General features: G+C 38.1%; 1 protein-coding gene across 10 annotated transcripts in view; it reads left to right on the top strand.

Moving 5' to 3' along the window:
* Positions 1–14822, top strand: part of ZNF568 (zinc finger protein 568) — a 23585-nt gene extending 8763 nt beyond the window's left edge. For all 10 annotated transcript variants that reach the window (XM_049902217.1, XM_049902220.1, XM_049902219.1 and 7 more), the window contains 3 exons: positions 5321–5447; positions 5896–5991; positions 11853–14822. In XM_049902217.1, the coding sequence (XP_049758174.1) occupies positions 5321–5447; positions 5896–5991; positions 11853–13435 (1806 nt within the window). In that variant the 3' untranslated portion in view covers positions 13436–14822. The remainder of the gene's footprint in view (positions 1–5320; positions 5448–5895; positions 5992–11852) is intronic.

The following is a 14822-nucleotide window of genomic DNA, read 5'->3' as shown; positions in this document are numbered from 1 at the left end:
CATCTGTTATTTCTTTGAGTATTTTTTTTCTATGCCTTTCTCTTCTTCTGTGCACCTACCGTGCATATGTTGGTGCTCTTAATGGTATCCCACATTTTTCTGAGACTCTGTTCATTTTCCTTTATTCTTTTTTTCCCTTTGTTCTTTGGATGGCATGATCTTTATTGATCCATCTTCAAGTGTGGTGATTTTTTTTCTGCTGGATGTAATTTATTGTTGAACCCGTCTTGTGAATTTTTCATTTTGGTTATTTTACTGTTCAGTTCCAGAATTTCCACCTGATTTTTTTTTTTAATGTGTAACTTCTGGCTCTCTATTGATATTCTTTATTAGGTGCGGTGTTGCTGTCATACCTTCTGTACTTCTTTAAGCATGGTGTCTTTTAGTCTTTGAATATGTACTGGCTGCTTTGATGTCTTTGCATGTTAAATCTAACATCTAGGTCCTCTCACGGGCAGTTTCAATTGTCTGCTTTTTTTTCCTTTGTAGTCTTTGTGCTTTCCTGTTACTTTGTCTGTCTCGTAATTTTTTTTAAAAAACTAATCATTTTGGGTAATTGTAGCAACTCTGTGTACTGATTCTCTTCCCCCTTCTTCTGAGGCTTGTTTTTGTTGACTTGTATTTGTTTAGTGACTTGCCTAGAATACTTTAGTGAAATTTTTATTTCCCCTGAAGTTTGAAGCCTTTGGTGTCACTCCTTAGAGGCCACAGCCTTGGGCATGCACACTCTCTGATGACAGTGGTTTTATCAGGGCCCTCTTTGACTGTCCCTTGCCTTCATCTCTTGTTTAAGCTGTCTAATTTGATATCACACCCAGCTTTTAGGTGCCACGAATTGCTTCCTGGTTTCTCTATTTTTTTTTTGACAGTGCCCTGGGCATAAGTTTTTCCATAGCCTGATTCAATTAAAGTCAGGCAGGGATAGTTCTTGAGGCCAGTCTCTAAAGTTTGTTTTAACCCCAGGAAAGTTCTTCTTAGCTGTCTCTTCCTGATTTTCTCTGGTGTACTAGCTGGCCTCTATTTTACCTTGTTGCTCTTAATTAAAAGGAGTTACCAAACTATAAGAACTAGATGGTGCCTAGCTACTACTACCAACTATTTTGATCCAGGGCCACAATAGATAACCCTGTTAGAACAGGAAAAAAAGGGGAACAGTACTCAAATTCTTAAAAAGCCCAGACTTATTGGACCAGTTGAGACTGAAGACTCCCTGAGACTATTGCTCTGAGATACTCTTTAAACCTTGCACCAAAACTATCCCCTGAATTCACCTTTTAGTGAAATAACAGATTGGTACACAAAATAAAGGATATTATCCATTAGTACGGTGCTCCATTAAAAAACCATCTGTATGAGACCAAAAGGCCAACCATTACTCTAAAGCAAAGATGAGAACATACGGGGGCAGGGAGACTGGAGCGTTGGAAACAGAACAAGTGTAACGCAATTAAGGAGAATGTTGACTCATTGTGAAAAATGTAACTGATGCCATTGAGCAATCTGTATAGAAATTGTCAAATAGAAACCTAATTTGCTGTGTAAACTTCCAACGAAAACACAATAAAATATTTAAGAAATAAAAGAAGCTACCAAAAAACCAAACCTGTTGCCATCGAGTTGATTCTGACTCATAGTGACCCTATAGGACAGAGTAGAAATGCACCGTAGGGTTTCCAAGGAGCGGTTGGTGGATTCAAACTGCTGACCTTTTGGTTAGCAGCCAAGCTCTTAACCACTGCCCATGCCACCTCGTCTTAATTGCTTATCACCAAAATCTCCATTGTTTCTGAGTATGCCATTTGGCTTGAACTTCCCCCACATCCTGTTTCAAATAAAGTCAGCTCCTCTGGGGAGAGCATCCCTAGGTAAAATCTCTGAGCCTTACTCTAGATGCTGGTTAAGGGTGATAGCCCCTGGTCTTCCTGACTTGCCTCTGTTGGTGTAGAACTTCTGCCCTAAGAGTAAGCTGGGATGAAGGCCGTGTTATTCTTGGCCTGCCATCCTTGGTGTAGAGCCTCTGCCTCATGAGTGGGGCCTGGGTGATGGAAAGGAGCCCCCAACCTCAGCCACACCAGGAATTTAGTCTCTTCAACTTGAAGAGGATGAGAATGCTGGCTGCCTGCTCCTCCTGATGAGATACCATATTTCTTGACTGGTAGTTGAGAGAGAGGAAGCCCCATCTTAGCCACACTCATGCAGAGTGGAGCTTCTGTCAAGCTATGCTAGGGCCAGGGGAGAGAGGGAGTGGATCACGACTCAAATGGCAGAAAATGTTACAATTCTTGCCAAGTTTTAGTAGATTTTCTTGAATAAATGTGTGTTTGTTTGCTGTATACCCTTAGGACAATTTCCGGGAACCGTCAGTGGTGGTGTGTTTTTTCTTAGAGTTTTCACTACGTACGCTAGTCTCTCTGGGGAACAGGTCCATGGAGCGCCTCAGGCTGCCCCGAGTACAAGTCCTCTCATAAGTTTTCAGAGCTTCTCATTCTGTCTTTTATTACACATGTCCCTCCCTCTCTTTTTTATTTTGTTATTGTTGAGAATGTACACGGCAAACATATACCAATTCAACAGTTTCTGCATGTACGATTTAGTGATATTGATTATGTTATTTGAGTTATGCAGCCATCCTCACCCTCCTTTTCTGATTTGTTCCTCCCTCATTAACATAAACACACTGGCCCCTCAGGTTTCTATCAGATCTTTTGAGTTCCTGTTGTCAATTTGATCCCATATAGATAGTTCTTAGAAGAGCATAATGCTCAAGGCAGACTTTTTTTTTTCTAACTAGTTGAGCTGAACTGTTTTTTAGTTTTAAAGTGACTTCAGGGGATATTTTTGGTTTAAGGTTTAAAGATTATCTCAGGGAAATAGTTTTCAGGGGTTCATTCACCCTCCGTGGCTCCAGAATATCTAGAGCTCATGAGAATTTGAAATTCTGTTCTACATTTTCCGCTTTTGATCAGCATTCTTCTATGGAATCTTCAATCAATGTTCGGTACTGGTAGTCAGGCACCATCCAGTTCTTCTGGTCTCATGGCAAAGGAGACAGTTCATGGAAGCAGTTAGCCACACATTCCATATCCTCCTTATATTTCTGACTCTCCTTCTTACTCTGATGCTCCAGGTAAATACAGACCAATTGTTGTGCCATGGATGGCTGCTTGCAAGCTTTTAAGATCCCAGACCCTATGCAACAAACTAGGAGGTAGAACAGAAGCACTAAACATGTAATGAGGCCAATTAACTGAAGTGTTCCATGAAATCATGACCCTAAACTTCCAAATCAAGGAACCACATCCCATGTTTGGTTGTACACAGGCAGTCTCAGCAGCTACTCTTCTTCTTGTAAACGTATCTATGACACAGCTTTTGCCAATTCAACTTTTTATAGGTATACAACTTATTACACACATCCTTTTTAAATTCCACGTTTGAATAATTGTTTCTCTTGATTTAGTCTTGATGAGTATTTGTCTATTTTATTAGAATCATAAAGGTATCCATTTTTAGAAATGGAGGTACATGTATATATATTTATAGCTTTTTTACTGTAAAATTAACTTATTTTTGTCTTTATGTTTACCAAGTCTTACATCCCATGTATTTGCTTGAAATTTATTTTACTAATTGCCTCAGTCTTCACATATAAAATCTTAAACACTAATTTCTGTAAGTTCATTTGACTAATTTGTTAATCCAGTGTCTTGTGAGGTATCAGGAGGTTTAGACACTAACACCAAAAAGATTTTATTTCTGTTTTTGTTAATATAGTGACTAGTGAAGCCGTTGTGCCAGGGGTCAGTTTTTCACATCTGGTTTTGTCTTCAGTCTCCTTCCAGACTTTTCTCTGTGCTTCCCCAAGTCAGGATGATGTCCCGTATCAGTGGATTTTGATTTTTTTTTTTTAAGCCTGGCATTTGTTCCATCCTTGATGATATTACATGTTTCCAACCTAGCAAGAAAAGGGGGGTTTGAGTGTAGAAGTTCCTTTTTGTCCAGTGTCTGTCTTGAATCGGGATGTTTGTGGGGTTCTGAGACTCTGCTTGCTGCCTCTGAGAGGAAGTGTAGTGTGCGGGGTGAGAACATGGCCCCTGCAGCCGGATGTGGGGTGGGATCCTGGCTGACCACGGGAGTTACTTTCTAGCCCCGATTTCCTCACATTTAAGATAGATAATAATAGCTACTTCATAGCCATATTGGGGGCACTTAAAAAGTTAATATACCTAAAGGAGCTATAACAGCACCTGAAACATAGTAAGCGCTCAATAAGTGACAACGGTGATAATACTGATGATAGTAGTGATCTCAGCATCATAGAGATCATTTCTCAGAAACACTGTGACTCTGCCCTTGGGACTTCCCATATGTGTTTCTCATCTTTGACTCATCCAGCTTATAGTATTTCTTGAATAAATTCCTATTATATGGTCACTGTGAATCAGAAGCAACTCAACGGCAACATGGCATATGTGGTTGTTTTTCTTTCCTAGGGCCTTCACAGATGGAGGTATTTCCTAATTTCCCTGTTTGGACATTGAAGATCTTAAATGAGGAGAAGGAGTTAGATATCTGTGATTAAGTAACATTCTTTTCTAGCAATTTCTTGGAAATTTGTCTCTTGGCTTCTGTTACACCAGTCTCAGGTTTTAATTCTGATCTTCAGATTATAAATAAAACAAAAAACCAAGACCCTGAATTCCTTCCTTTGATGCTTCCCTGTTGATTCTGTCCTTGGCCCTGTACCCACCACACACGTTCTGGACAACCACTCACAGCCTTCAGTCATGGGTTCAGCTTCTGTCCAGTTTAGATCGGCCAGCTAACAGATTCTCATTTCCTTTCTCTACACTTCCAACTGCACAGTGGACATTTCCATCCAAAAGTCCCAGCGGGATTTTAACTTTTGCTTATTCAAGCCCGTTTTTCCTCCTTCTGCCTTCTTACTCTCACCTCCTGTTCCTTACCATGTTCCTTTTCTCAAACGACCACCTGGAAAGGCTCTGAGCCTGTGAGGCCTGTTCAACAGGTCCGTCTCTGTCAGCCTGGTACGAATCAGTGAGTACCCTCTCCGCCTTCCTGCGTAACAGACAATGAATTCTTAAGTGTGCTGACTCAATAATTATCTTACTCTAACAGTATATTTACTCTATGGTTTATTTTCCCCACTGAATAATACAAAGTTAGATAAATATAAAGGCGCAATATGGAGTTTTTAATGGACTCTGACCCCTACATACTTGCTAAACGTGTTTTGTGTGATTTTACCACGATGTTTCATTTAGGTGACTTCAGATTAACTAAGATTGTGTTTTTACAGGAAACAGTGACTTTTAAAGACGTGGCTGTGGACTTCACCCAGGAGGAGTGGCAGCAAATGAAACCTGCTCAGAGGAACTTGTACCGGGATGTGATGCTGGAGAACTATAGCAACCTTGTCACAGTGGGTAAGGGTATCTTTGCCGTTTAACTCAGAGTTCTTTACCATTTCTAAAGTGTGTGAAGACTAACTGGCTAGATGAGCCTGGCCTTTCTTTTCTTCACGTGACTGTATGTGCTCTAGTCTCCAAAAACGCCTTTGCCATCGAGTCGATTCTGACTCATAGCCTATAGGACAGAGTAGAGCTGCCTCATAGGGTTTCCAAGGAGTGGCTGGTGGATTTGAACTGCCAACCTTGTGGTTAGCAGCCAAGCTCTTAACCGCTGCACCACCAGGGCTCCCTAGTCTCCAAGGTAACGGCTGATTGCTTGCTTCATTGTGCTTCTTTGGAATTTCCTCCCTCTTCATCCTTCATAAGCCCTCAGAATTCTGCCCAAGATCTGAGATGGGTTTTTTCTGTATTTATTTTCATCTTCACCAGTAACATCCAAGTGCTTTGCCTTTTCCCATAATAGGCTGTCAAGTCACCAAACCAGATGTGATCTTCAAGTTGGAGCAGGAAGAGGAGCCCTGGGTGGTAGAGGAAGGAATGTTTGGGAGGCACTGTCCAGGTGAGTAAGTGAAAACCAGGCAGCTGTGAACCAGAAAGCCTCGGGGCAGCCATGTGGCAGTTGTTTAGAGAGGTCAATACCATTCTTAAAGGCCCTAGTCTTCTAGAGTGACACATGGTATAGATGTTTCAGATTACTGTGACATGTTTATATACTGTTCTTCCTATCTTGGGGCTATCTCCTTTTTCCAAATTAGAGGACCAGTAGCCCCTCTTATCTGATTCCAGGATGACATCCCTCCTTAACTCATTTATAACTGTACATTCAGGATTATCGTCTCTCTGATCTGTAGGCTATTTCTTTCCTTCACGTTCGTAGTTTATTTTCTTATGCATTCGGTATTTCATGAGTGTGTAATATTCTAAAAAATGTGTATGTTTGACACTTGGATTTCCTTTCCATTTCATTCCTTCTTTTCATTTCCAGAAACCTCAGAGTTCTGTTTTGTAATGATACTCACGCTCTGCGTTGTACTTCACAGCCTTTACAGTCCCACGCAGGTTTCCAGGTTCCTGACTTAGGGACTGATGCCCTCTCCCGTTCACGCCCACCTTCCAGTCCTTTAATTTTTTTTTAATACAATACATGGACTCAGTTAAAAAATATAGATTGTCAAAAGACACACTGAAAAGTAGTTCCTCTTCCCATCCTGACGCCTAGTCCCTTCCTTTCCCCAGCTGTGTATACTACTTTTTTTTCAGAGTTATCTTGCCTATTCTTTGTTGGTTTTGCATGTGAATTCTAGACTCAGTTGTCTACTTCCAAAGAAACCTGTTGGAATTTCTATATGGCCTTGGCTTGTATTGATCAGCTAGTCTCAGTTTTTTCTTTCAACTCATGAGGGATTCATGTTTTTTGCCTTTTGTAGCATCATTGTATAGGTCTGAAGCTGGTTCCTTTTCCATTTATTGTTATTCATCTGTGAATGAGGGTATTTCTTCCTCTGGCTTCTTTACAGAAGCATAGTGTTGGAGATTGTCCAGAAAAAACCTTGAGCAATTTGGAAGCTTCTATAAATCACAGTGGAGTCCTTTATCCTAGAAGGTTTTGTGCTGGGAGCCGGTTTATCCTTTACTTCTCCCCAGTCAGGGAGAAATGATCATTTGCGTGGTTCCCATAGCACACAGGGTGTCTCTTCCGCCCCCTACACCAGTAGACTGCTTTATCAAGAATAATGCCTAACAAGAAGCAGCAGCCACTGTGTGGGTGTCCTCCCTGCCGGGTCCACTCTGTACTGTGGTCTTTCCTCATACGCTCGAGTTGGAGCTTAGTTTTAGTGTCCTAAAAGGTGTCGCTTATTTTTCAGTTTCTCGTTCTCCATGTTTGCAAAGAGAACCCTACCGTACTGAAACAGGAGGTCCTCTGTGCTACATCTCACCCCTGGATCACTCTTGGAAACCTTTTTCTTCGTTCCTCTCTAAAGGATTCTGATTTCTCCTCAGTTTATTTTTCATTTCTTCTTCCTTTATGAAATTTAGAGTAATACCAATATTACTGAATGTAGTTTTAGATTTCTCTTCTATAGGGTGTGTTCTACTAGGGATATACAGTCAGAATACTGTGTTTTAAAGTTACTTGAAATAATTATTCTCTGTGTGATTATGCCCCAAACTTCATATATAGGCTTCAATTTGTTTTTAATATTTAGGGATTGCTTTGACTTTTTTAAATTTGTTTTCATTATGAAAAATCATTTACATGATTCCAGTGTCAAAACTGTAAAACAAGTTACAGTCAGAGAAGTCCTACTTTCATCTAGGATCTACATGTATGTAAAAAAAAAAAAAAGCTGTAGAACAGTGTGTTACCTTTCAAGTTAAAAAGAATGAAAGAATCATCCAAAACCTAATAAAAACCAGTTACTCATAGGGTGAAGGAGGAAAAAGTGTTTCAGAAACAGGGTGGGAGGTAGGCATCTTCGAATATATTGCTGTTTGGTAATTTTCCAATTTTTATCAACTCAATATAAGTAAAAGATGGGGTTTAGTAGTCTCATACCACCATCTCCACTTTTCCTCACCTCTTTCTCTGAATATAGACATACTACACTTTTGGCTAATTTAATCTTTACTGCTTCCTTTACTATGATTGTTGTAGTGTCATTCACTACTGAACCAAGAAAACCAAACCAAACCCATTGCAGCTGAGTTGATTCCAACTCATAGCGACCCTGTACAGGACAGAGTAGAATTGCCCCATAGGGCTTCCAAGGAGCAGCTGATGGATTTGAACTGCTGACCTTTTGGTTAGCAGCCACACTTCTTAACCACCACCACCAGGGCTCCACTGAACCAAGAAGTGACTATTAATCATGTACCTTTATATAGCTTTTGTTCTTCTTGAAATTCCTAATTTTAAAATTATTTTTTCTGCTTACTTGATTTTCTAGGTGCTTTTAATTTAAACAGGAGTCTCAAAATCTTTGAGTAAAGACTCCATCAGTGTTATTAGTTTACCTCATTTTAATACAAGAAGAGGTAAGAAGGAAATTCCAAAGGATTTTGTAGCTAACAAAGAAATTTTACCTTTATCTCTCCCTCCTCCAAAGGGAGATATCCGTTTAATTATTATATAAGTTGAACAGTAACTTAAAAAGCATTACAGGCAGTTAGAAAAGCAGATTGTTTTAGAGGTTAAAAGTTTTCTTTCACAAGATATAGTAACAAACTCTGAAGTCCAGGTGCCTTAAAAACATTTTTTTTACAAGTAACAGTTATTCTTAAATTTTGTAATTGAAGTCAGAACATGGTGTCCTGGTTATAAATTGCCATATGATTCTAGAGACTGGATAGGAGGAGTGTAAGATTGGTTACCTCTTGAATAGTCTCAGTATCACAGGCATTTTGAGCTAACTTTATAACTCAGAATGATAGGTGTTTTCCTGCAACTGAGGAGAAGGGACATTTTTTTTGTCTTCCTGACATTCCTTCACCGTGCTCAAGGCCAAGCACTAGGATTCCATTAGCACCAATAGAAAAGGTCATATTTAAGAATCTTAAATTTATAATATGGAAAAGGAAATGGACAAAAATAACTTTAACCAAATGAAATACCAGCCATGTATTATTCAGGTACTACAGTAACTGTCATTAATTTTTTTTCACATTCCCTAAGAGAAATGTAAAATTTCTCTCAACACTATTTTCACATGGCCAAGCATATCCAGTAATCGGTCAATTTCATTTTTCTTTGTGTGTATGAGTGTGCGTGTGTCTGTGTGAGTGAGTGTGAGTGTGTGTGTGTGAGTGAGACAGCCCCTCTGGAGTCATCTGCCCATTTGGATTAGTTAACGGCTAGACCTCCAGCTCATTTGCTAGCTTGGCACTTCTCCCCAGTTTCACACCGGTCAGTTTTACCTCTTCCTCTGTGCGACCCTCTGTGTGCTGGATCCCACTTTCCCCTCGTTCCTGGTTTATCCTCTCGTGTTGGTAGGATACACATTCTGGTGACTTCCTGAGGAAGGAAGGGTACATTTCAAGTCATGTTTTTGAGCTCTAGCAAGTCTGAGAAAATCTTTTTTCTGACTGTACTTTGCTTACGTATAAAACTCTAGGCAGTACACTGTTCTCCCTAAGAAATGTAAATGCTTTCCTCCACCGTCCTCTTTTAGAGTTTCTGATGCCATTTTGACTTTTATAACTTTGTGTGTAACTGTTTTCTATCTCTCTCTCAAGGCGTTGAGAGTCTTCTCTTTATTCCCAGAGTTCTGACATTTTTTGATGATGTGCCCTGGGGTAGAGGCTTTTTTCGTTAATTGTGCTGGTGAATCCCTTTGGTGTAGAAATACATGTTTTAACACTTTAAAAAAATTTCAGACTCTTTCTTTAATATTTTCACTTTTCCATATTCTCTCCCTTATTAATATGATATTGACTTTTATGGACTGAGTGTAGTTTTCTTTTTTCCTCTGTCCTATTTATGTGTCATCGTTGTTCTGCTTTCTAGGAGAGAGCCTCGACATTAATTTCCAAATTGTGTTTGCTCATTTTTAATTTCTAAGAATTTTTTCTTATTTTGATTGTTCTCTTTTTTATTTCACATTTCTAGTATCTCTGTGATACTGATATAATCTTCTTTGAAACCTGCTTCTTTCCGATACTTGTGTTTCATCAGTGTTTCATATGTGTTTTGATGTCTGCCTTTTATATGAAAGATTGTTCTCAAAATTCTGGTGATTCTTGGCTGTCAGTTCATATTTAAGAATGATGGTCTAAAACTGTTTGTTATCTCTCTGTGTTCATAGGTAGGGATTTTGGTTAGTCGGCTCTACTGTAGGATGGTTGGCTTACAACCTACAACTTTATCGTGGAGTCCCAAATGCCAGTATCTTTAGGCTTTTTATTTTTAATCCTCCCATCTCCTCCTATGTGGACGTACATGCCTGCATTCATGGGGATAAGCAACAGAAAGGAATTGGAGGTCTCACTATTCAGTATATAAACTTTCTCATAATTCCCTTTTTTTCAGTATGAGGCATTTCCTCTGCATCTGCTTCATCATCTGTCCCTAAATCTGTAGCTTCTCTGGCTCATTTTCTCTAGGAAGTAAACCTTCCTTTGCCTGCTGAGGTGGTGGAGACATTGCCACTTCCTATTTCAATTAAAGAGAACTGAGTGTATTGGTTAAGGTTCAGTTACAGACAAAAGAATTTACTAGTTCTTATTTTAAGAAGGAAGAAATTTATATCAAAGTATTAAATGGTTTACAGAATCTTTGTGAGAAATAAAAGGATAGACTACAGGAGATAAGCTTTGAGGGATTATCAAACTCAGACCATAGAACTGAGTTGCTAAGAGAGCCCCTTCTCTCACCATGATCAAGAAGTTGTTTCTGATTAAACCAGAAAGACAGCAGCTGTGGACTCCAGAAACCAGCTGCTGCTTTTGTAATGTCATGAGCATAATGGATGTCTCATGCCCCATCTCTTTCCTCTTTTTATTCAGTTCTGAATTAAAATGTTTTATTAGTGCATTGTATATGGTGAACGTAAATCACATCCAAAAACTTACATGCAAGTGTGTGTAGGAAATGTAGTTTTTAACTGTCTCAGCCTCTTCAGAATAAAAAAAATACACGTTTGGAATAGAGGTTACCCAAGCAAATTCACAATACCTGCATCAGGGCATTTAACTACTCCCTACTCAAACTTTACATTAATCCTCTTCTTTTCAGCCCCATTCTTATTCCCACCTTTTGAGTACTTGAATCTTCCAGTGCATGAGCTTTTCCAGTGTTCTGTGGCCAAATCATTTTGTTGCTTCTTGGCACTTTCATCCTCATTGTATTTTTACTTTAGCTTCTTAGCTCTGCTATCACTTAACAGTTCCCCATAAACCTTTCACCTTCCAGTATTTTGTTGAAATCTCTTGTTCATCCTTGTTTACATTCTTTTTTTTTTTCTGTCCCTACAGGTTTGACCCTTCATTCTTTGACTGTGATTTTAATGGAATTTTAGCGAGGAGGGAGAAATAAACATGTACATTCAATCTACTGTGTTTAACCACAGTGTGAATTTTATCCTCTGCTCATTCAACTCCCTATCCAGCTCTTTATGTGTTCAGCCTTTCATCTTAATTATTCTGTTTATTTTACTGATTTCTCTATTGTACAGAGACAATTTTAAAACCAATCAAAGCTACTTTGACCTATAAGTACCAGTTTTCTCTTTCTAGTATTTTGTATTGAAGTTTACCTTCTCAAACCTTAGGAACTACGGATGTTTGCGTTTTGGATTTCTTTCACATTGGGAAACTAAGGCCAACATCAGACATTCAACTTCACATTAGAAAACTTTTGAAATGTTATTAATAGTTTAGTAGTAGAAAAATTTACAAATAATAATTTTTGGTCCTCCATTTTAGAAATTTGGGAAGTTGATGAGCAGATCAAGAAGCAACAGGGAACACTTGTAAGGAAACTCACATTCATCTCCAAGAAAGCTCTGATTAAAGAAAAAGTCAGCGAATGCAAAAAAATTGCAAAAATAATTCCTCTGAGCTCAGACATTGCAACTTCGAGACAAAGCTTCTATGAATGTGACTCAGTTGATAAGGATTTGGAACATAATTTAGACCTACTTAGTTTTGAGAAAGACTGTGTAAGAGAGAAAAATTATGAATATAATGAGTATGGGAAACCATTTTACCATTTCTCATCTCGTGTTGTAATTCCTTTTAAGTGTAATCGATGTGGACAGGAGTTCAATCATAAATTTGACCTCATCAGACATGGGAGAATTCATGCTGGAGATAAACCCTATCAATGTAAAGAATGTGGAAAAGCCTTTAGCAGGAAGGAAAATCTTATAACACATCAAAAAATTCATACTGGGGAAAAACCTTTTAAGTGTAATGAATGTGGAAAGGCTTTCATTCAGATGTCAAACCTTATTAGACACCAGAGAATTCATACTGGGGAAAAACCTTACGCATGTAAGGATTGTTGGAAAGCCTTCAGTCAGAAATCAAATCTCATTGAACATGAGAGAATTCATACTGGAGAAAAGCCCTATGAATGTAAGGAATGTGGGAAATCCTTCAGCCAGAAGCAAAACCTTATTGAGCATGAGAAAATTCATACTGGGGAGAAACCTTATGCATGTAATGAATGTGGTAGAGCTTTTTCTCGAATGTCATCTGTTACTCTACACATGAGAAGTCACACAGGGGAAAAACCCTATAAATGCAATAAATGTGGAAAAGCCTTCTCTCAATGCTCAGTATTTATTATACATATGAGAAGTCATACAGGTGAGAAACCCTATGTATGTAGTGAATGTGGGAAAGCCTTCTCTCAAAGTTCATCCCTTACTGTGCATATGAGAAATCATACAGCTGAGAAACCTTATGAATGTAATGAATGTGGGAAAGCCTTCAGCCGGAAAGAAAATCTCCTTACACATCAGAAAATTCATACTGGAGAGAAACCTTATGAATGTAATGAATGTGGGAAAGCTTTTATTCAGATGTCAAACCTCATTCGACACCAGAGAATTCATACTGGTGAAAAACCCTATGCATGTACAGTATGTGGGAAAACCTTTAGTCAAAAATCAAATCTTACTGAACATGAGAAAATTCATACTGGGGAGAAACCATATCATTGTAATCAATGTGGAAAAGCTTTCAGTCAGAGACAAAATCTCCTTGAGCATGAGAAAATTCATACTGGAGAAAAACCATTTAAATGTAATGAATGCGGTAAAGCCTTCTCTCGAATCTCATCCCTTACTCTTCATGTGAGAAGTCATACAGGGGAGAAACCCTATGAATGTAATAAATGTGGAAAAGCCTTCTCTCAATGCTCGTTACTTATTATACATATGAGAAGTCATACTGGCGAGAAACCCTTTGAATGCAATGAATGTGGGAAAGCGTTCTCTCAGAGAGCGTCTCTTTCTATACATAAGAGAGGTCATACAGGCGAGAAACACCATGTGTACTGAATGAGAGAAGGACTTCTCTTAAATTCAAACCATGCTCTATTTAACTTTTAAAATATCTTGGAGTAAACTCAACAACAACAAAAATTCACAAGATCTTTATGGAAAAAAAAAATAGTAAAACTGTTGAAGGGCATAAGACTTGAATAAATGCAGAGGAATACTATGTACCTAAATGGAATAATCCAATATCATAAAAACTATCAGTTCTCCCAAATTGATTGACTAATGCAGTTCCAGACAAAATCTCACAAGAATATTTTAGAATATTTACAAAATGCTCCTAAAATCATGTGAAGTAGAAGTCTATAGATTGCTGAGAAAATTTTGAAAAAGAACAGAGGAAACACCCTCATATCATATACTACACATATTATGGAAGTTATAGTCATTCGAAATTGTTTTTTAGGTAAATAACAGGTTTTACAGAATAGAGTGTCTAGAACAGTCCCCAGAATATATGTGAACGTGGTGTTAGAGAAGACATCGTAAGTAGGGAAACCATTGCCTAGTCAGAACAAATTGTTGAACTATTTGACTCTCCATATTGGGGAAAATAAAATTACATCCAAGCTTACAACATATAAAGAAACAATTCAAAGGATTTGAACACTGGACTGTGAAAAACCAAACTTTGAAACTCTTCAGAGAAAATACAGGAGAGTGTCTTTATGACATTGAGGGAGGTAAGCATTTTTTAAAAATAAAAAGACCCCGCAATTCCACTTCTTCAGCATATACATCCTAAAGAAACTCACAAGTCTGTGTGTGTGTGTGTGTGTGTGTGTGTGTGTGTGTGTGCCTGAATTGGAAACAACCTAAACATTCATTAGTGGCAATGGGTAAATAAAATGATATATTCAAATGATGGGATTCTATACAACAGTTAAAATCAGTTACAGTGTAACATGTATTTGTAATATGAATAGTTATCAGAAACAATATCAAATGAAAAAAATCAAGATACAAATGATGTTGCATAATGACTTTAATGTAAATTGAAATCATTCACAAAGAACAGAACTATCCTTTTGTTATATATATGTATGTATGTAAAACTATCTAAAATGACTAGCAGGGTGTATACCAAATTATTGATATTGGTCATGTCTAGCATATTGGGATTGGGGATACTGATTGAAGGGGGCCTTTAGCTTTACTTGTAATTTTTTATGTCTTAAATAGAAGACTGGTAACATATAAAATAAATCATAAAAGTTATGATGTATGATGGTAATGTGGGTGTCTTGTCTTAATAGCATTTTCTACTTATATCTCAGAATTAGAGAGCCAGGGGAAAGCCTGTGCGTACAGAAAATAAGTTATAATGGATCCATATGCCTTATCAGATGCTAAATTATTTCACTGAAATGTTTCCAGAAAATTAATT

This window comes from Elephas maximus, chromosome 11 (genome assembly GCF_024166365.1).
Source record: "Elephas maximus indicus isolate mEleMax1 chromosome 11, mEleMax1 primary haplotype, whole genome shotgun sequence".
Taxonomy (NCBI): Eukaryota; Metazoa; Chordata; class Mammalia; order Proboscidea; family Elephantidae; genus Elephas; species Elephas maximus.
This window is presented reverse-complemented; position numbering and strand designations above follow the sequence as displayed.